Consider the following 23,910-nt stretch of genomic DNA (forward strand, 5'->3'; position numbering starts at 1 on the left):
TGGATAGAGAAAAGTTTTTCTCTCTCTCTCATAACACAGATTAATGGAGGAAAAGGCTATCAGGGGCTACTAGCCATGATGGCTATGCCCTGTCTCCATATTCGGAAGCAGTATGCTTCTGAATACCATTTGCTGGAAACCACAGGAGGGACAGTGCTCTTTGCACACAGGTCCTGCTTGTGGGCTTCCCATAGGCATCTGGTTGGCCACTGTGTGAACAGGATGCTAGACTAGATGGGCCACTGGCTTGATCCAGCAGGCTCTTACTTCCTTATGTTTATGTTCTTACATTATAAGTACTTCACTCCAACTTCCCTGTTCAGAGAGATACATCATCTGACAGAGTATTTCTCATACATATAAAAATGTACTACCTCCGAAGAAATTTTAGCCTTATTACCCTGACATGTCAACACAAAAGAATGAAACTGGATCCACAAATTCCTTGCATGTAGAAGGCCCCATATTCAATTCCTGGCATCTCTGGTTAATGGATATTAGGTAACAAGAATGGAGAGACTACTTGAGGCCTCAACAGTTGCTGCCAGATAAGACTGGATATGATGGCCACCGATTTGACTCAATATACAGTAGCATTCTATGAATACCAATTTTTAGCTACTGACTGCAGCTTCCAGGTATTTCTTCCATATAAAAAAAAGGAACAAGCAAAAATATCTGTACCATTAAAGATTTAGAAAATCTTTAGAGAAATTTCTAGTTGAAGATGACAATGTTGTTTTAATATTTATATTGATACCAATATATATATGTATCATGATTACTGATCGGACAGCTATTAAAATGTTTTTTAAAATAGTTTTTAAAAGTACCTCTTGAATTCAGAGGAGGGGAGAGACGGGGGTAGCCCGTTCATCTCTCTTTAACTCAGCACTTTATAATTGAACTTACTGAAAAGCTATTTCAATCCATCTCAGAAAATATGCACCAGAGCAAATTGTGAAGTATTCTGTTCACTAATGGAAGAAGGCAAAAGCCGATGAAAATATATTCCTATCCCTTATACACACAGAAGCAAGTACCATAAAATCAGTTCTCAGGTAGAAGTACTATGTATCACTTGGTCAGAAGAAGCCCAAGCATACAAAGCCTGTACAACTATTATAAACACAGACGTGTGATTTTGCCCATTTAAAATCAATTGATGGAATTAATTAAGCAAGACAAGATAGGATCTTAAAAGCAATCATTACGATCTTTTTGTATGACTTAGATTTTAATTATTTAACTTTTCTTTTAATCTTATTTTCATTCTCGAATGCTGTTATTGCTTTCCACTGAGGCATTCATTTTATTGTGCTTTTCTATTTCTATTTCCCATTCACTTTTCAAATAAAAATGACCAGCACTGAAAGAGAGTTAAACAGATACAGTTCGGACCGCACACATTTTCAATTTATTTTCTTTAAATTATATGTGCAAATCCAGATAAAGGTTCATCAATCCTCTTCCAGTTGGTGTCATTGGATTACCATTTATTGTTTTCAGAAGAAAACTGTGGTGAGATTTTTCTCTGTTGCAAGTAGGTGAGTAATATCAGTGGTAATATTTTAATTTCTATTATGTTAAGACAATATACAAATTTACCAGCAACAAATTAGTGGTTTCTCCTTTCCATGTTCTGTTATATTGAATTTAAAAAGTATGCGCTAATACCAAGAAAGACAGTACAGGCTACAAAGCACACCACTGCCATCCAGTACTATTTGTTCATGCTGAGAAACAAAAGGTCAGACACAATCAAGTGTTACTAGCTCAACAGATGTCTCTCCCATTAGTTACCTTAATCCCAGAACCACAGAGTTAGTGTTTCATGCAGACCTGGGGTTAGTAAAGACTAAAACTTGGAAGAAAATGTAGTGGAAATTTCTTAATCAGTGTGAATTTATCTTTCTTTTAAAGTAAAAATACGGGCAATCAGGAAAGTTTGCATACAACATGGTTACAAGCTTAGAGCTTTAGTAATAATAACAGAGGGGTTTTTTTGGGACACTTTGTCTTACCTTCTGATAAACAGAACTGATATTTAATGATCTAAAGAGGGGAAATAAAATCAATGATATAATCATCAGGAATTCAAGAAATTATTTGTACAGGCAGGCCTTGAGTTATTCTAGATAACTTCAGTGATCATTCTAGATTCTTAGTGATTGTTTTATTAGTAACTGAAAATGCAGTATGGTATACAAAAGATTTTTTAAAAAAATTATAGCGGGGGAATGACTGTGTAACCATTCATAATTTAACATTATAAAGTCGGTGATAACAGCAAAGCTTTCATGGTTCCCAAACTGTGGGTAAAATCAATCTTTCATGAAAACACATAAACTAGGCTTAAAGATCAGTCTTTAGAACAAGGAATCAAAGCATTCATAAATAAAACAATGATTTATTATAGACCAACAACTGAGTAGCTGTAATAGATGGCTTTGATTTGATAGACAAAGGATAAAATTGTTTGGCCTGAAATGCAGCTTCCTAAGCATGGAAATCTAAATGATATTTTCCAAAAGTCTATGGCTAGAATTAATATTTCTGAGGAACTAGAAACAGTGCATTTTAAGTGTTGTAACACAGAAACATAGGTATTTATTTCATTCTTACCAGTTTCTGAGGGCAAATGGTGGCAGGGTGCTGGACAGAAAACCTGAGCTGCATAGTCCTCAAAAGTTGAAGGATCTAGATGGTGCTCAACAATTGTTTGCAGATATCGAGCTCTTTCCTCGTAGCTAGTTTTATCAAAATGTTAAGGACCATTTTAAAGTTTAGAATCAAGCAACCAGTATGACATTCTGATCAGTGACACAGCCATTTTATTTCCTTTTAACCAAGTAATTCATGTACGTAGATATTTTAAAATTCTAATTCTAATTTACAGGTTTATTCTGCTCTTCTGAAGGCTAAAGGATAATCTCAAATACAAAAGAGACCCCCTATAATTATACAAATAACAATAATTTTAAACTATTGTGTTCAAAGCATCCCAGTACCCCATCCTTAGTTCATATCTCTCCAACTCAAATGGACAATATCACTCAACCTTTCTGTACTGATCTCTCCATCCTCTTGAACCTATACATTAGTTAAAAATCCTCTTTTAGTTTGAAAGAAGCCAAAGTTTCCCAAGAGTTCATTCTAAATGACCAAATACCATTATACACCACCGTTCTGAATCTGCCCAAATGGCAATTAACTCTTATATAGGTTCAGGAAGGAAGGGTTAAGCCACACCCATTGTCCAATGGAGATCACAGTCATAGCAGGAACTAGAAGGACATCTTCAGGCTTTTGAAGAAATGAGTTATGGTTTTAGCAGGTACTGTTCACCTTCCCTGCAGCCATACAAGAGCAGCTCAATAAAAGCACTGGAAAGGTATATCTCCATTTCCAGTGGTGGTCATGGTTCTTGTTGGAAGCAATTTCCCTTAAAAATATGGCATTCATTTTTAAATTATTCTACAATTTTAAGACAGCATTTTGATAGTTTTTCCATAGAAATGAAATGTGAAAAACCTACTGTAGGAACCTCTGGTCAAATGAAGCAATTCAAATTCTGACCTGAATAATTAAAAACTTTTGTACGTATATATGTCTTATGTTATACAGTAGTGTTATGGAAAACAGAGTATTTAAAAACGAATTTTAAGTGACTGTGCTTTTTATACTGGTTGCATGTTATCTTGTTAAACAGGGTGTTTAACGAAAATAAATCAGTGCATTCAAAGAGATTTTTAAAACAGTATAAAAAAGACTGGTTCAGAATAAAAAGTCCATATTGACTTTCACTCAAAAACAATCTTCCCCATAATTTTCAAAAAACAAAAACAACCCAACTATTCAGATAAACACCTAGTTGAATCTGTGTATTAGGAAAAATAACTGGCTAATTATGCCAATGATACAAGTAGGTATATTTGCAAAAAGGCCACAGGATCGCTGCACCAGCTAAGAAAGTATCTGCGGGACATCAAACAACAAAGCATTATACTTCTTTTTCCTTACATCCTCTCTTGTTGATAATATTGACAAGAGACCAGTATCTTGAAGTGTTGTTGCTTTTGAAGAACCCTCTCCTAGCTTCTTGTTCCAGAGGGCCTGATTTTACTGTTAGCACAGAGAGAGCGAGAAAGAGAGAATATTTCTGCTGTTCATGAAAGCAACTATGGAAATGGTTGTCAAAATGTAGAACAGCAGGCAGCAACATACAATTATCAAGAAAAAGAATACCACGCTGACTTAGTGTCATAGGCTGATTTAGTGGGCTCAGAAATCAGTTACTTTCCTCATACAATTTGTAGACATTGTCTTGCTGTACTCATTGGATTATTTTTTCTAATAATAGAAAAACTTTGCATGTCACTTCTTAGTGTATTTCTATTTTGTATATAAAGTGATGTCTTCTAATGTCATTTAAAGGTATGTCTTTTAGAAGAGAAATGCTTTGCAAGATTTTTTTTTTTTTAACAAATGGGACATGTGAAAAACTCACAAAGAATATTCCCCACATGGTACTTTAGAGGGACTGAACTTTCCCTGCTGTTAACTATCGCATGTTAACTATCCAAGAACCTCAGAGCACTGTTTCTGCTCCCCTTGGGATTTTTTGGTGGAGGACAGAGCAGCCCCCCTTCACTCCAAAATAATGTTTGATGGCAATAGGGAGAGAGAACTGGACCCTGAAAATGTGGATCCAATCCTTTTGGTGGCAAAGGGCCAACATAACATAGCTGGTGGATGGAAAGCATGCTGTGGCAGCAAAGCGACACCTTCTTTCATCTTTGGGTGATGATGATGAAACTGGTCTACAGGAATACAAGTGTGTTCTCTTCAGACCATAATTCCTCTCTGTTTACAAACAGGTAAGGGCCTAACATCTGCATTCTACCCTTTTTTTGTGTCAAGGACGTTCCCTGGTGGCATGAGGAAAATATTGCATGAGCAATCTACACCCACGTTGGTTTTGGGAGACAGCACTGGGATGCTTTGACCCTTTTATCTGCACAGGTAGAGAGTCTCTAAGATGAGTAGTGACCCTATCTTACCATGCTTCTCTCCCCCACACCCTACCTATTTTCCACCACTCGAGTCTAAATATTTGTTGATATTTTACTGTACTGAAAATGTTTTTCATGTCTCTGTTTCATGTGTTTTGATAGCTTATTTTATAATGTATTTAAATGTTATAAAAGTTATATTATCAAAATGAATTCTTTGTTTGGACTGTTATACTGTGGTTGAATGGACATTGGATTGTTATTATAATGTTATGTTGATATGCATTTTTTTCCGTTGTGTTGTGAGCCACTTTGGAAGCAGACCCATGATTTTTAAAATTTCAACCCCCTTGGCTTATACCAATTCATCCCTATCAATAATTTAGGCCACTCATTCTCTATACTCTACATTCCAACCTTTTCTTGGGCACTATAGATAAATTCACGACCAAATATCATTCCTACCTCTACCTTCTCTTGCAACCCAATGGACAATGCCTTCCGTTTCCAACCTTACAAAATACTCTTATTTGATTCATACGTTCCCTTCTTATTCTAATCTCTCTCTTCCCCAGTTAAAAAGTCCTATCTGACTTATCATTGGAAGTGAGAAAATAATAATGTGTCGTAAGGAATAGTATAACCTTTTAAGGTCCTTACAGACATGCAAAGTATTAAGGCTCAAAAAGACTCTCTCATAATTGTGTTATTATAAAAAAGAAAGCATATACTAAGCCAACACTTTTCTCCATTATATTTCAGTAATTAAGTGGACTGTGCAGTGATAATAATTTTACCACTAAGGAAGCAAGTGTGGGAAAAAAGTGCTTTGAATTAAAACAGGTAGCCAAATCCTAACTATTGTAGATCTTTATCAGATTCATTGGTTAAGCTCATCTGTCCCCTTAAAACAGGGTTGTAGTCCAAAAAATGTTTCTGAAAACATCATAAATAGCAACATTAGGACACGGAAGAATAGAAAACCCTATTGTTGTGAAGGTTCTTAGGTTGTGGGACATACACAAGATTGAGCCTGAACACAGGAGAGTAATATAGCACAGTTTTTAAGAGGCTGTATATAAGTGGTAGAGGATGAAACTGATGGTTGAAGTCTAAATAATACTACATATCTCACAACTTGTTGAAAAGCACTTTTTTCCATTGGGGGAGATTCACAGCTGCTGATTTTTCTGCAGTTAATAGAGTCCTTTGATTCACAGCAGTGCCCCTTGCACAAAAAATACTGGCCTTTGTGTATTACCAGAAACTAATTTTCTATTTGGCTGAAAAGGGAAAAATTGGGTTATTGCTTCTCCCTCCTACAGAGCTTTTCATTATGCCTGATGCACTCAACTTGTAAGCTCTTCTGAGGAAAAAAAAAATAACTGAAGAGGCAAGAGGTAGAAAAATGAGCTTGTTAGCACATTAGAAGTGAAGTATCTTGGTAGGCCCCAGAAATTCCCAGTGGTGTGTTAACTTATCACTCTATGCATGCTGGCACTGATAGTCTCCCAATTGAGCACTCTCTTTTCGCACCAAAGGTGCTGCCAGGAAGCAAAGGCTGAAGGCCCACAGGAGAACAGCCTGCTATCAAAACAAGCTGTTTTTAAAAGTCTGTTTGAATGGGTAAAATGCTTTATGAAAAGCAGGGTGGAGACACCTACCTGCTTTTAAAATGCTCCTGTTTCAGAGGTCTCTAAATGAAACCTTTTAGGTTTATTATATATAGTACCTATACACAAATAGGACAGAAGTGAAGTAAAGTTAATGCTTTTGATGTGACAGTGTTTCCAGTTTGAGTGGGTAAGTTCCAGAGAAAGGATGTACACACTATCTTAAGAGTTGTTGACTTTGAAGGGTAGCACCATCTTCTCTTACAGAGGAAAATGCACAGTAAGACTTATCTAAGAAAAAAACTAAAATACAAACCTTCCTTTCCAGCATCTAACTAAATTGGGCAAGAAATCTGCAAGGTTTACCCTCATAACAGCAATTTCCAGGGCACTCTGTTGGTTCAACAAAACCCTTGGACACAGAACTCCCCCCCCATTTAAGCACCTTCAAACAGGTATTATAGTAGCCAATCTTCTCCTTGTTCCACACACTTCACATACTACAATCTGAATAATGAAGTGCATAGCACTGTAGATCCTAGAAACTATCTGTCATGCAGCCTTCAGTTCAGAGATTGACTACTGCCATGTGTGCTACTTTGGGATGCTCTTTTAGGTTGCAGTGGGTATAGAAGGGCCTGGTTATCTGCTGATGGAAGTGGAAGCATATTTTTGCTTCATAGTGTGATACTGCATACTTTTAAAATGGCCTCTTTTTATCATTTGCTACAAGCACAACACTGGGTGAGAACACTCTCTGAACAATACTATGCATGCTTCAAATATTTAAAGGCCGTGGCTGGCAGGAAGAAAAGCAACAAGAAATTTTCAGGAACTACTTCCAATAACTGAAATTTCTTCTCTGAGGATTTGTCAGTGCCTGAGTATCGTGCAGAAGTGGGGCTCGCCAAAAACATTTTACTGCCTGATGTGGAGCAGCAGATATAGAGCACCTGCCCCCTTGGAAATCAACGTGAACAGTACCCAAAGCTGATCAATTATTTGCGCTTCAAGGCAGAAAATTCCCAAAACATTAAATAACTAATAGTTTGCTGCCCTCTCATGACAGCCCACATCAGCTGCCTGAGGTAGCTGCCTCTTTCAGCTTAAGGGTAGGGATGGCTCTGAGCTTTTGGGCAGATGGGAAATTTGTGAAAGGAACAACCTGCCAAAGAATGTTTATAATCATTTGCATGTCTCCTCCACCCACCCCACCCATCCGTTCAGTTTCCACACAGGAGATCTATTTCCAATACATCAACCAACATCAAGATTTATGTCTGGCATTTCTAAAAGTCCCTTCATAAGATTAATCTCAGAACAGTTTTCAATGCAATTTAAAATCCGAAATACAATGATAAAATATATAAGAAAACAATTAAAATCACTAAAGTCTGACTAGCAGAAACTTTACCTGTTGGGCAGGAGGAAGAGGAAACGACCTGAATCCAATTAACAGATGCCATGTTTTGTTTTGTTGTTTTTCAACTAAGAACCCCACTAAATTACATACATGAAAGCTGTAGCCATATATGTAACCTGGGAGTAAGTCTAATTGAATTTAATGGGACTTCTGAATAAACATGCATATAATTGCACATTAAACTTGAAAATAGATGCACTGGTTATTTTCATTTTTTATTAAATGTTTAGTTATACATTCTCAGGAATCTTGTTGACTGAATAGATGCTGAAATAATCAAGAGACTAAATTTAGCAAAGCAGGAAGCAAATCAAAACCCTATTCTATTTTAAAAAAATATTTATTATTTATTGCATTTCTATTCCTTTTCTTCAAGGAGCTCAAGGTGGCATACATGGTTCTCCCCTCCTCATTTAATCCCCACAACAACCCTGTGAGGTAGGTTAGGTTGAGAGGCAGTGACCGGTCCAAGGTCACCGAGTGACCTTCATGGTTGAGTGGGGATTTGAACCCTGTCTCCCAGATCCTAGTCCAACACTCTAATCACTACACCATGCAAGATTTATGCAATTCTTTCAGCTGATTTACTAAGAATGTAAATATTATGAACACTAAGAGAGGAATCCGAATCCAAATCCAATTTTCTTGGGATCATCGAGTTAGGATCTGGCAGGATCTCCAGTTCAGCTGGCTGAACCCTAGCTCAGCTGGAAATGCATTGGCACATGTTCCCAACTCCAGCTGAGCTGGAGATATGCCAACATATTATGCAGACGCCATCTCTGCTATCTTTCTGGCGCCTTTTGAAGACTTTTCTGTTTCAACAAGCCTTTTAAGTTGAGAGCTATCCCAGTCTGTCTCTGTGTCAGATTTGCTTAATATGTTTTTAATAATGTTTTTAACCTTTTAAAAAAGATTTAAAAATGTTTTTAACGCTGTTTTGTCTTAATGTATTTTAAGATTTGCTTTTATGATGTTTTAAAGTGTTTTTAGTGTCTTGTTTGCCGCCCTGGGCTCCTGCTGGGAGGAAGGGCGGGACACAAATAAAACAAATAAATAAATAATAAATAATAAATAAATAAACATAAGCCCCTCATCCCCACTGTGCTGGGGCTGGTGTAAGTCTCCAAAAAAAGGGTGTTCTCGTAGCGTGACTGGTCAGAGGGAGACGCATGCTGGATCGTAACTCCATCCAGCTTAGTCGCGTGACTTGACAACGCAGTGGAACTTACACTGGCAAAAAGGCTGGTGAAAGTCAAACTCTATGTGAAACGTTTCTTTGCTCTCTGCCAGGCTTGGGCCAGCTCAGCCAGCAGTAGCCTTGCTCCTGAGAGGGGGTTGCATCTGGGGTAGTTTATGCCAGTTTAATTTAAAATGGTGTAAATTACGCTACCTTCCCATAGTTAGGATTGCTCCCTTACTTGGGAATAAGCCACACTGAATTCAGTGGGCATTACTTTTGAGTAAATTTGCATAGGGCTGGCCAGTAAGACTTTGCTCCTGACTTTATTTAACTTCTATTTCCTGGACAAATTTGTCAGAAACTGGTCCACTGTAGCAGTGCGAAGAGCCCCAGTTTTGAGATGGATTTTTTCTAAGGATGGTCTGACATTAAACAGCACTGATTTGATGTTTTGTTTCATCAGGCCAAACAGCTAAATTCTTCAGCACATCCATAAAGGAAAGTTTGTGATTCATCAGAGCAGACACAGCTGGGCTTTAATCCATTCCTACAGCCAAATTGCCAACTCAATGTAAACAATACTGTTTACATTGAGTCTCAGTTAAGATACAAGCTGGCACCTGGTACTTCTTTATCTTGGTCCCACAAGTTGCATGATGATTCAAAATCCGTAACAGGTGCTATGACAGTGCAAATGCAGCTCCATTAATAGATGGTGGAGTCAGATAAAATGCAGTACCCATTACAAATTTAGCAACTTAAACACACCGTTGCTGAGTGGGTAAAAAAGGGAAGTGAAAATATTCTAGTCTCTTTTACCATTCCTTTTTAAAAATACAATTACTGCCACATGTTTTAGAACCACAGAACTTGATTCCAAGCCTTACACTGATTATCCCTATTTATGAAACAATTTGGGTTGTAATCTGATATGGTAGTGTTTAAGGTGTTGGACTACGACCTGGGAGACCAGGGTTCAAATCCCCACATGAAGCTCACTGGGTGACCTTGGGCCAGTCACTGCCTCTCAGCCGCATGAAAGCCCTATTCATAGGGTCGCCATAAGTCGGAATCGACTTGAAGGCAGTACATTTACATTATTTTATGACTAACTAGCAAATAGCTCTATTGATTTAATTAATTAGAACTACTTGACTAAGTGATTTCAGGACTATATCCTAAAAAACAAAAGACCCATACACCACTTCTCACATGGTTACATAAACAGTTACCAACATGATCCATCCATTAATTAAAAGCAACCTGAAATCAATGTTTTTATGGCCTGCGTAAAAAACAATTGTATTTTCCAAGAAAGGGAGTTCCATAAATGGGGGACCACCACTGAAAAGGCCCTCATGCCCGCCAGCCTAACTTCCTTTCCTGGTGGGCATACAAGAAGGGTCTCAATATGTGATTTTAATGCTCAGCAAGGCTGTTATGGGTGTAGGTCAGGGATGGGGAATCTCTATCTGGAGACCCTTCAAATATCTCTATGTGGTCCTCAGGACTCTCACTAGGCCACACTCAGTTCCCAGACATACTTCATACTGGCCCTGCTTTTGTACTCCCCTTGAGTGTTTTTCCTAGCTGGAATGTGTCTTTGAGCTCTGATAATGCCTCTTTCTTCCCTGGACAGAGAGGCATGGGTGAGTGTATGTAGAAATTACAAAAGTAAAATTTATATTCATTGCTCTGTCTACTTTTGCTTCTGGCCTCACTCACCATTGGCATGTGGCCCCTGGAAGGTTGTCCAGAAGGGAATGTGGTCCTGGGGCTGGAAAAAGGTTTGCCACCCTGGTGTAGGTAGTCATTGATGTAATTTGGCCCCAAACCATTATGGGCTTTAAAGATCAAGGGCTCAGTGCCAATAGATGGCTAGGCGCAGCAGATACAGAACTGGCGTAATATGGTCCAAGCATTTAGCCTGTCAACAAGCACACCACTGCATTCTGCACCAGCTCAAACTTCTAGATGCTCTTCAACAGGAGTGAGGAATCTCCAGCCTGCAGGCCAAATGGTGCCTGGAAGGGACACTAATTTGTCAGGTGTGAGGCAGGCAAAGATGCAGCTGTAAAGGAAAAATCAGGAGCCTTAAAGTGTGCTCCTGATGGATCCTTGGCAAGTGAGACTTGCTGTCAGTATCAATCAACTGATCAGCATTGACAGCAAGTCTCACTGGGATTGGTTTCATTATGGATTTGTGATTGGCATTGACAACAAGCCCTGCAGGGATTGGCTGCACTATGGCGTTTCTGACTGGGGTTTCTCTAGTGCAGCTAATCCCTGCTTTTGGCAGGGATCACAGAATCATACAATAGTAGAGTTGGAAGGGGCCTATAAGGCCATGAAGTCCAACCTCCTGCTCAATGCAGGAATCCAAATCAAAGCATTCCCGACAGATGGCTGTCCAGCTGCCTCTTGAATGCCTCCAGTGTTGGAGAGCCCACTACCTCTCTAGGGAATTGGTTCCATTGTCGTATGGTTCTAACAGTTAGGAAGTTTTTCCTGATGTCCAGTCGAAATCTGGCTTCCTGCAACTTGAGCTCATTATTCCATGTCCTGCACTCTGGGATGATCGAGAAGAGATCCTGGCCCTCCTCTATATGACCTCCTTTCATGTAATTGAAGAGTGCTATCATATCTCCCCTCAGTCTTCTCTTCTCCAGGCTAAACATGTCCAGTTCTTTCAGTCTCTCTTCATAGGGCTTTGTTTCCAGTCCCCTGATCATCCTTGTTGCCCTCCTCTGAACCTGTTCCAGTTTGTCTGCATCCTTCTTGAAGTGCGGAGACCAGAACTGGATGCAGTATTCAAGATGAGGCCTAACCAGTGCTGAATAGAGGGGAACTAATAGTTCATGTGATTTGGAAACTATACTTCTGTTAATGCAGCCTAATATAGCATTTGCCTTTTTTGCAGCCACATCACACTGTTGGCTCATATTCAGCTTGTGATCAACGACAATTCCAAGATCCTTCTCACACATAGTATTGCTGAGCCAAGTATCTCCTATCTTGTAATTGTGCATTTGGTTTATTTTTCCTAGGTGTAGAACTTTGCATTTATCCGTGTTGAATTGCATTCTGTTCTTTTCAGCCCAATGCTCCAGCCTATCAAGGTCTCTTTGAATTTTCTTTCTGTCTTCCATGGTATTAGCTATGCCCCCAATTTTGTATCATCTGCAAATTTGATAAGCATGCTCTGTACCTCCTCATCCAAGTAGTTAATAAAAATGTGGAAGAGCACTGGGCCCAGGACCGAGCCCTGTGGTACCCCACTTGTTACTTCTGCCCAGTTTGAGAAGGAACCGTTGATATACACTCTTTGAGTATGATTCTGGAGCCAACTGTGGATCCACCTGATAGTTGTTCCATCCAGCCCACATTTAGCTAGCTTGCTAATCAGAATATCATGGGGCACTTTGTCAAAAGCTTTGCTGAAGTCAAGGTATATTATGTCCACAGCATTCCCACAGTCTACAAGGGAGGTTACCTGATCAAAAAATGAGATAAGATTAGTTTGGCATGATGTGTTCTTCATAAACCCATGTTGGCTCCTAGTAATCACTGCATTGTTTTCAAGGTGATTACGGACTGACTGCTTTATAATCTGCTCCAGAGTTTTTCCAGGGATTGATGTTAAGCTGACTGGTCTGTAGTTCCCCGATTCCTCCTTTTTGCCTTTTTTGAAGATAGGGACAACATTAGCTCTCCTCCAGTCATCCGGCACTTCACCAGTCCTCCATGATTTTGCAAAGATAATAGACAGTGGTTCTGAGAGTTCTTCAGCCAGTTCCTTCAATACTCTAGGATGCAGTTTATCGGGCCCTGCCGATTTGAACTTGTTCAAAGTGGTTAGGTATTCCTTGACCATTTGTCTATCAATCTCAAGCTCCAATCCTGCCCCTTCTACTTCATGTTTCCTGGGAGGGTCACAGATTCTTTTTTGGGAGAACACTGAGCCAAAGTAGGAATTGAGAACTTCTGCCTTTTCTTTGTCATCTGTTATCAATTTGCCATCCTCATTGAGTAGCTGTGCCACCGTTTCTTTTCTGTTTTACTATGGACATACCTGAAGAAAGCTTTTTTGTTGTTTAGCATCCCTCGCTAACCTCAGCTCATTCTCAGCTTTAAGCCTTCCTGACACCATCCCTACAATTCCGTGATACCTGCCTGTACTCTTCCTTTGTGGCCTGGCCTTCTTTCCACTTCCTGTATGTGTCCTTTTTTGTTTTCAGGTCCTCTCTAAGCTTTTTGTGAAGCCACACTGTCTTCTTCTGTTGTTTCCCCCCTTTTTTCCTTGTTGGAATTGCTTGCCATTGCGCTTTTAGAATTTCCTTTTTTAGAAACTCCCACCCATCTTCAACTCCTTTTCTCATTACGGTGGCTTGCCATGGAACTGTACTTACAACTGTTCTGAGTTTATGAAAATCAGCTTTCCTGAAGTCCAGGGTGCGCGTATGGCTACTCTCAGCTTTTGCTTCTGTTAAAATCAAGAATTCAAATATGGTGTGGTCACTTTCCCCCAGAGTTCCTGAAACTGCCACTTAATCCACCAAATCATCTCTATTGGTTAGAATCAAGTCCAGGATAGCTGATCCTCTGGTTGCTTCCTCCACTTTCTGTAGGAGAAAGTTATTTCCAACACAAGTCAGAAATTTCTTGGAGGGGCCGTGTTTGGCAGAATCCCAACAGATATCGGGATAATTGAAATCCCCCATTACTACTACGTCATGCCTCCTTGAAACATTGGCATTGCTTTTCAAAAGTTACATTCTCGTCTTCTCCTTGATTGGGTGGTTGGTAATAGACTCCAAGCATCACATTCCTTTTATTACTTGCTCCATTAATTTTAATCCAGATACTCTTGGTGGAACTACCAAGCTCATCTTCCTGTATTTCTGTGCAGGGATATATATTTTTAACATATAGCATGACTTCACCTCCCTTTTTATTCCTTCTGTTCTTTTTGAACAAGTTAAATTGCTGTATTCCAGTCATGGGAGTCATCCCACCAAGTTTCAGTTATACCTATCAAGTAGTAATTGCCCTCCTGTATTAAGAGTTCAAGTTCGTCCTGCTTGTTTCCCATGCTCTGCGCATTAGCATACAGGCATCGAAGACCATGTGATTTATGGCTTGGCTTCCTTACTACATTTTTCTGAGGACTGTCACTGGTCCCTATTACAGTCGATCTCTCTGCTCCCATTACTTGCACAAGCCTTTATCAGTCGTTACTACCAACTGTGGAATAGTCTCCCTGATGAGGTGCGCCTGGCGCCGACGGTACTATCTTTTCGGCACCAGGTGAAAACCTTTTTATACTCCCAGACATTTTAAAGTGTATTTTAACAGTATTTCTGTATTTTGGATGTTGTTTGGTTCTTTATTGTTTGTTTGTTTTGTTTCTTGATTTATTGTATTTATTGTATTTATATATTATGCTTGTTTTTATCTTTTTGTACACCGCCCAGAGAGCCTTCGGGCTTAGGGAGGTATATAAATTAAACTAAATAAATAAATAAATAAATAAATAAAATAAAGTTTAAGTCTCCCTCCCCCTTAGGATTCAGTTTAAAGCCCTCCTGATGAACTTCTCCATGCTGTGGCCAAACACTTTCTTCCCAGTTGTTGAGAGATGCAACCCATCACTTGCCAGCAATCCATCTTCCAGGAAGCATAGCCTGTGGTCCCAGAATCCAAATCTCTCACGTCATCACTACCTTTGTAGCCATTCATTCACACAGAGTATTTTTCTTTCCCTTTCTACTCCTCTTCTAAGTACTGTAGGGATGGATGAAAAACTATCTGGGCCCCAAAGTCCTTGAGTTTCCTTCCTAGCTTCAAAGTCTGATGTGATTTCTTCATAGCTCCGTTTGGCAGTATCATTTGTTCCTACATGGATGAGGAGTAAGGGATACCTGTTGGTGGGCTTGATGAGTGATGGCAACCCTTCTGTCACATCTCTAATCCGTCCTCCTGGTAGACAGCATACCTGGTGAGTCCACAGATCTTCCTTTGCAGCCTTGCTTGACTTTAAGCTGGCATGTAAAGGAAGAAAGAAAATAATTGGGAGCCCACTCACACTTAAAGAGTGCACTCACGATTGTTTCCTTTGAAGTTGGATCACCTGATGTTATAGCAACACCAGTTGATTGAGGTGGGTGGCCTTAGCCACCTGTCAAAATGGCCTTCTCTCTCTCTTTGTGTGTGTGTGTGTGTGAGAGAGAGAGAGAGAGAGAGAGGGAGAGAGAGGGAGAAGAGCTCTGAGTCTGGCTCACCATCTAGATCCTGTTTCCCACCCCTGATCTTCAAAGAGAGCCCCATGTAGAAAGTGTTGCAATAGTTTAGTCTTGATGTAACTGGAGCATAAGTAGTTGAAGCAAGATCTGCAATATTCTAGTTACAGCCCTATCTGGATATCAGTTATGTAAGCATTAGGTAAGATATGTTGATAAGCTGGTAAAATCACTGCTGCCACCTGTGCTTCCACAAATAGGATTGAAAGGGTGTACAAGCTCAACTGGAATTGGTTGAATCCCTCTGTCAGAAGCAAATGGCATTCCCACCCACAGTATCTCTTATCGTCTGGATTAAAACTTAGTTTTTTCACACACACCCAATCCATATCGAAAGTGCTTCCAGACATGTGTTCAAGGGTTCCACATTGCCCAGAGATTATATAAGTGAAAATGTGAGGCAGAGGCATATTTCATCCACATAACGATGACACTGGGATCTAAACCTCCAGCTGACCTCTTCCAGGGATTTAGTGTAGATATTAAAAAGTAGGGGAGACAGAATGGAACCTTGCAGCATCCCATAATTCAAAAGCCATAAGGTGAAGCAGACTCCCAGTACCATGAACTGAGTCCATTCTGTCGGAAAGGACCAAAGGCAGCACAAAACTGTGCTACTCAAGCCCAAACTGGCAAGATGACTCAAAAGAATACCATGGTCAATGGTATCAAAAGTTGCTGACAGGTCCTGGAGAATCAAGGCTGTTTCCATCCCACAACCAGGCCAGAAACCACACTGAAATGGATCTAAATAATCCGTTTCCTCCAAGACTACCTACAGCTGACTTTGCTTAAGAATGGTATATATAATACTAGACAGTGAGGCTTGCATCCAACAAAGTTGTCCTGTTTGCGCAAGGATTTCTGCTTGCTCAATGGAACTTTCCCTCCTCTCTCCACCCCCCAAATCAGCTTCAGAGGGTTGGGGGAACCATCAGAACAGTTCTTCAATAAAGGTTTTGCTACTGCCCTTTTCAAGCAAATAGGAACTATTCCTTTTCTCATGGAAGCATTCACCACATCTGAGGTCTATAGAACAGGGGTAGGGAACTGGATCTGACTGAATCCTTATTTTCTTTGCCCCCTGTGGGATTAGTTTCACAAGTGAGTGGGGCAGCACCGGCCATCAATCACCTGATATCACAATGATATCAGCCACAACAGTGCTTGCATATTGCAGGGCCCAACAATTAGCTGCACATGGTGCAGCTGATTAGCTACAAACCCCTTTTGGCCCAGCTACATCTTTACCTGTAAAGCAGGTGGATGTGGCTTGTCCAGAACAGCATCATGTGCCAAATGAAAAGACCTAGTGGGACTAATTAAGATCTGTGGACTGGAGTTCCTCACTACTGCCATAGAAGAAGCCCAGTCTTGGCAGATTTCACAAGACAAGGAGGCAAGGATCAAGAGAGCAAGTGGTAGGTCTCAACCCTCCAAGCAGCTTGCCCACAGCATTAGACCGCGCAAACTAAAAAAAAAATCCCACACAACATGACCAGACAGCATGTTAGGTATATCCATCTCTGACTCTGCTAAAACTATGGTATGGTGTCCATGTCAGAACAAACATGAGCTATTTTATTTGCAAAATACAATGCAAACTGATCACAGTGATCCTTCGAGGGCTCTACTAGATGGTTATCTGAAATTGTATACTGTATACTGTGGTCCTCCAGATGGTGTTTGACTTCAACTCCCATCAGCCCCAGGCAGCCTGGCCAATATTCAGGGATGATGGGAGTTGGTAGTCCAGCAACATTTGGAGGACCACAGGTTCATCACCCTTGCTTTATACCAGGGGGTGGGGAACCTTTTTGTTTCTATAGACCAGATGGATCTGCCTTGTGGGCCAAATTTGACAGGTCAATCATATGACATAATTATGATGTCACATCACTGGGGGTGTCCATCTGCCAAAATCCCTTGTGCTTCCCTTAAATCTCAGCTAGTGGGGACTTAAAGGGGAAGGGGGGACACTTGGAAAAGTCTCCCCCATCCCTTTTAAGTCCCCACTTGCAGAGAATGAAAAGGGAAATGCAGGGAGACTTGGATAAGGCTTTAAGACAGCCCCTGCTCTCTCATTTCAGCAAACGGGAGCACTGGAACTGTCTTAAAGCCTTTGCAAAAGTGTCTTTGAAGCAGCTTGTGTGGACGAGCTGCTTCAAAGGGCACTTTTGCACAGGGTTCTAAACCCTGCTGAGCTGGTGAGCAGGGATTAAATCCTGCTGCTTTGGCTGCACAATCCTGTTTACTACTGTCCTCCCATCCATCAGCTGATCTCAACAGTGAAATCAGATGGCGGGTGGATGGGGATGGTTTGGGGAAAATGGCTTCTGGGGCCAAATGGGACCTCCTGGGAGGCCATGACTGGTCCATAGCGTGGAGGTTTCCCAATCCTGCCTTATATGAAAGATTCTTTACCACTGAAAAAAGTTTCCCAAGCTGGCATTCTACACACACAATAATGGCAGAGAAGTAAGCTCTTTCAATCACCATCATTTCCACAGAGTAATCCCTATAATATTTTCTTACTTTATTTGGTTTTATTCATTATGCATTTTACTCCACTTGCACTCTACAAGTATACTATTTCTAATACAATAAAAATAATTTAATTTTAAAAAAAGGAATAGTTGACTTATGTCATGAGTTTTTGTAAGCAAAAGTCTACTATAACACTTGTATGAAGTTCATGGAGTAGGTGATTTCTGAACACTTCTAAAATGGTGGACTGCAGTTCTGAGTTCATAACAACCAATGTGATTTTAATGGGATTTGTTCAGAGTAAATTGTTTTTTGATCTCCAGGCTGGATTCCAACCTTGACTTTTTCAAAAGAAAAATAACACTATTTATTTATTCTAAATAAAGGTACTCTCATGGCTGTATAAGTATCATGCAAGGTGTACATGAACAGAGGATGAGAGTTGCAAGACCTACCACCTACCCAGAACACGTGTGACTAGTTCTCAGGGCTGATCTCAGCTTGAAGGGAGAGACAAGTTAAGGTACCCATAAATGCCTACTTACATAGAGCTTGGACACACCTGAACTCCTGGCAACTTGACAGCCACCACTGCATATGCTCAGCCTTCCCTTGGGCAGCGAGAGTGATTCTTCTGCTCCCTTTCCTACCCAGGTGAGCCTGACTGATTATTGTTAGAGCCTGGTAGAGCTGGAAGGTTATGGAGAGGAAACTTGGACAACCTACCTCTCCCTTTCCCCATGGCTCAGAGAAGAGGTAGGCTGGCAGTGCCACACATTTATTTATTCATTCAATTTATATCCCACTCTTCCTCCCAAAGGAGTCCATTATTAGCCAGAATGAGGGGGGTGAGAGAAAGGGAAATATGTCTTGATGGGGTTCAATTATGTCTGGTTTTGGGGATAAAAATGAAGATTTAAAAAGAAGAAATGAAGAGGTTTTGCTTCAACTAATCAAAGCCAAGCAAGTATCCTATTTTATTGAATATGCACACTGACAGAAGACCTCATGAGAGGGGAAAAAAATCAGAAATTTTACAGTGGGCAATTACTTAAGAGCTATCTGTATCTAAATGTGCAATAATTCGATTACATTTCTATTTAATATTGTAATGATCAAGAATACAAAATAGTGATTTTATTACCAGAGAAAGCAGTAACAATGCACAGCAAACCGTCATTTAAGACTGTGTCATAGTATCTGTGATAAGCTGCATATTGGTTTAAACTAATGCACTATATGCCTCCAGGGTATGGCAGGTTCAGAGACTGGATTTTAACATCAAAATCTATCCATTAATCTTGACTTAAATATTATCTACCCTGCTGTAAGAGGAAGAATGGGCATTCAATGAATTACCATTATGAAATACAGCATTAATATATTTTCTCAATAATTTAAGCAGAAACTGTACTTTGATCACTGCTTCCTCTTTCTAATCATCACAAATATGGGTGACTAACCTGGGGATGTTGTTGGACTACAGTTTTCATGAATCTTGACCATTTGCCATGCTGGCTGAGGCTGATGGGAACTGGAATCCAACAAGATCTAGGAGGGTCACAGGTTAGCCACCTTTGTTCTAAACCAAATATACGCGTGTTTCATCCAGACTGGAAATTAAACTGCTAAATTAAAGGATTATGTACAGTTGAGCAGCACTACAGTATTGTGTTCTTGGAAATTGTCCTGTATGTGTTCATGTAGCTAACTAAAACTAAGTCTAACTCAGTTTCAGTTCTCATATCTGCCCTACGCTCTCCTGCAAATGTGGAAAATGAAACAAGAATCTTTATCACAGACCAACAAAGTTTTACTGCTCAGAAAAACCTAAGTATAAGATCATGTGAGCTACAGTAAAATTTAAGTAAATGTATTTAGGCTTGATCAGATGATAATTTTGTTCACTGGCATTTCTTCTAAAGTGTATACAAGATTTTGTGTGAGCCAGTTCTAGTGGACCATTTTAACATTAAATTGAAGAGCTGGAGGACAAAAGACCAACAGAAGATCATAATGAATTTTGTGCAGTCATATATTCAACACTTCGCAATACTATTTATGTATTACATTTAGCATTATATGAATCCTGTCTGTGCTACAACTGGAAAAACAGAGTGTAAATATTCGCAGGTTAATCTAAATTTAATTATAAGTTCATAAAATGGACCTTTGTTCCACTCACAGAATCCTTATGCCTTGTGTCTTTTTATGCTGTGATGCTTATATATAACGATTATTATATTTTAAAGGCCTTAGCAGGCAACTGTTCCAAGAATTTCACTTTTGTTTATTATTTAAAGCTGGTAGCCTGAATGGAAAAATAGTGTAGACATATCAACTTGAGATATTTTCCCATCCTTCTTTTGAACACCAATTAGCAAAGCAACCCCTCCTCCCCCTCCTCCCTAAAGCTGTCAAGCTGTTCAGAATAGTTTGTAACATGACAATAGTACTATTGTGAACAGTGTCTGGGCTTCCTTCCCACAGAGAGTTAAAATGGGCAGTTCCTGTTGCCCATGATTGGTGTCCAGTGAAACAATATGCAGTCAGGTTTTATCAGCTCCACGCCAAAAAAAGTGAAGCCAGGGAACCCAAGCCTTCATATCATGCTGAACCATATGCCAACCCTGCTGGCCCCAAAGGTTTATCGCTGAGAATCAGGATCCATCATGTCCCCTGTGAAATTTCACCTCACATACCTTCTGTGAAATGCATGGCTTTGCTGAAAATTGAACCTTTTCACAATTGGCAAGAACAGATGGATGGAAACTGCGGCTTGGCAACTAGAATGAAAAGATTTTAAACGCCTATACTGGTAGTAAATAGAAGTACTTCAAAGTGGATGAATTTGTGACCTTTATCCTTTAAAAAAAATGTAGTTAAAAGAAAGAGAATTTAGGCTTTTAAAATAAATTGCAACAGCAAAAGAGGAAATAACAGTATTAAAACTTCTCATATTTTGCTGGAGTTTTCATGTGAAAACTAAAATTAGCCCCAATACACATTTTACATTATTTGAGTGTTCTCAAAAATGGTGTGCTAAAATGCAATATATACAAAATGCATTCTTAATTAAATATTCTGTTTTTGTTTGCTCTAAATAACACTGGGGCAAAGCAGGTATAATGATTTCTCAGGCAGTCAGTATTTTCCAAACATTGTGCAGTTCTCCCCCAATAAAGATTTAAAATCAATCTAGTAAAACCTTCTATCTTGCACATTTCACTTTAGAAAAACTCTTGGTAATTGTAGGTAATTATATGCCATGGAAAATAAAAATAAACATTACAAAAACATGTTTAAACATGTTTTTTTAAAACGTGTGTGCGCACACACACCATGATTAGCAATGGAGCAAAGACTGCAGACTATTTTAAGAGTTTGCGAATGGCAAATTAGATTAGTACAACCAATCAATTTTACTTCATTTATTTTTTATTCCTTAAAATCTTTTGCTTTCTTAGACTGAAAAAGCAGAATTTCTGCCTTGTACAGCGGGGAACACTCTGTGATTATTTATTTCTACCTATCTAAAATTTTTCATTCTAAGCACAAGCTATGGGAGACCGGCATGGGGGGTGAGAAGACAAAGCATAATACATTTATGTGCTCCTTACTCAACAGTGCACCATGCACACACATACATACAATCAATGTACAAATCCCTAAATAACTGTAATAAGGCATAGGTGAACAATCTATATGGCAAACATTAAGACAAGAGTTTAAAACCAATCACAAATGTCTACTCCATCAGTGACCTAGTGCCTAAAATCAAAGGCATTTAAAGGGATGCTTTGGAATTAGTCATTATATTAAAAAAATCCTAGTCTTTCAACAGGTAACTAATAAATGAGTGAGAACAAGACTACACTACACACTGCCAATTGTTAGGCAGAACACTGCCCACCTATGCTCCCCAGTGCTGTACTTTACCTCTAATTGCATGATCAAGCCAATAAATTGGTCTCAAGGGACAAAAAGGAACGATAAAGTACCTACCATGACAAAACTGGAGGTTGCAAGAAAATGCACTTGAGAAACAAGTAAGGCATGACAAGACAAATGAAGAAGTATCAAAGCCTGAAAGACAGTCATCAATACTGACAGATTACTGTAATTCTGGCTGTCATGGAGATCGATTTAGGCAGCATATGCCAATCAATACTCTTGTAATTTACTGAACAGCATTAGATACATAGTTAGCCAAGATGTGCCCAAGATAAGTCCCAGACTACTTTTAATGAACATAAATCACACAATTTATGCTGTGGAATCTCAGAACTATTTAGTGGGTTTAAAATAGCACATCTATACAATTATTGGTGTACAATGAGTCTAAATTTTTAACACTGTCATTATTCTGAGACTTACTGTATGACCTGTGACACATTTTTTTAAATCATCCCTATTCCTAAACATCTGTTAAAAAGGTATTAGCTATCGGTGTAAAAATATATTTACAACTAATTTTCTTCCCACAGGATTCAAAACCACATTTATTTATTTATTTTATAACCATAATCAGGTGTAGTTATTAATACAAAAGAAAAAGAATAAATTAGCTGAGTCACTCAACAAAAGCTGTAGGTAAAAACTCTTCTATCTGAAAATCTATTTTCAGGATGGTCACATTTATGCATGTTAAATATTACAATATGTTTAAAGCATTTAAATTTAATTATTCAGCTTGCAGACAATTCAGAAGCTCCTTGAGTTAGCTTTGCATGAGTATGAGGCAACACAGCAAATACTGAACATATATCTCTTAGTAACCGCTATAATTCCAAGCCTCGAGTTGAGGTTACTAATGCCATTGTTTCAGCGGTCTTCCGAGTTTGTTGTGGTGAACAGATAGATGAGACCTTTGGTCTTACCGTAAAACGGTCTTCTACATGCATGTAAAGATACTCTTAGATGGGGACTTGAGCTCCACCTTGTGGTCGAAGGCAAAATAGCACCATTTGATTTCTCTTGAATCCTCTAGCTTCCCCTTAGCCTCAGAAAGCCATTTCTTACACTACAAAAAATACATAAGAAAAAGAACTAATAAACAGCACATGCAAAGAACAGACAACAAATGGTTGCTAAAAACAGAAAGAATACAGGAAGAACCTGAACATGTGTAAGGTCCCAGAGATATGCAGCCCACGGAGGGCCCTGAGAGCATCTTTACATGCATGTAGAAGACTTTTATAGTAAGACCAAAGGTCTCTTCACCCATGCATGTAAGATGCTCTTAGGTGGGACATACCCAAGTTGACCCATAAAGGGTGGAAAAGAAATAACGGGCTGCCTATAATTTTGTAAGAACGTGTTGCAGGCCTCATCTTCCAAAGGCTGCCTTATAATGCCATTGTAAGGCTGCCATTGTAATATTTAATGAATGTATTGGGAGAAGCCCATGTGGCTGCTCTACACACCTTGTGAAGGGTGGCGTTGAGGGAAAAAGCTGCTGAAGTGGCTGCTGCCCTAGGGGAATGAGCAAGATGCGTAAAGTAATAGAAACCAACAGTTCAAATGTTGGTTTCTGAAGGGCAGTCAACACTTTGTGTAAATCCCATGATGGGAAACGATGCTTTACCAATGAAGTTGAAATAGTCGTTCCCCTGAGCAAGTGCCTCACAAAATGATGTGATCCCAATGGTTTATTCGGGGATTTAGACAGGATTGCCGTAAGAGCTGATGCTTGACATCGCAGAGTATTTGGATGAAATTGCATGGAGATACTATCCTAAAGAAAGGACAATGTAATACTGGCTCTGGTGGGTACCAGTGCCTTTTCTGACACCATGAGGCAAAACCTTTCCACGAACTCTGATACAATCTTAACAAAAGCTGTCATCTGGATGCCACTGCTGATGGTCAGCTGATTTTCAAGAGTCTT

At 39.4% G+C, this 23,910-nt stretch overlaps 1 protein-coding gene across 10 annotated transcripts in view; it reads right to left on the reverse strand.

Moving 5' to 3' along the window:
• The window catches only part of RALGAPA1 (Ral GTPase activating protein catalytic subunit alpha 1), a 305,037-nt gene that overhangs the window by 11,701 nt on the left and 269,426 nt on the right, over window positions 1–23,910 (reverse strand). For 5 of the 10 annotated variants that reach the window (XM_061611662.1, XM_061611661.1, XM_061611663.1 and 2 more), the window contains one exon: window positions 2,626–2,750. In XM_061611662.1, the coding sequence (XP_061467646.1) occupies window positions 2,626–2,750 (125 nt within the window). Of the gene's footprint in view, window positions 1–2,024; window positions 2,056–2,625; window positions 2,751–22,934; window positions 23,044–23,910 lie in introns of those variants that run through there. The other 5 variants (XR_009760717.1, XR_009760716.1, XM_061611664.1 and 2 more) reach the window with 2 other exon arrangements.

The sequence above is a fragment of the Rhineura floridana genome, chromosome 2 (genome assembly GCF_030035675.1).
Source record: "Rhineura floridana isolate rRhiFlo1 chromosome 2, rRhiFlo1.hap2, whole genome shotgun sequence".
Lineage (NCBI taxonomy): Eukaryota > Metazoa > Chordata > Lepidosauria > Squamata > Rhineuridae > Rhineura > Rhineura floridana.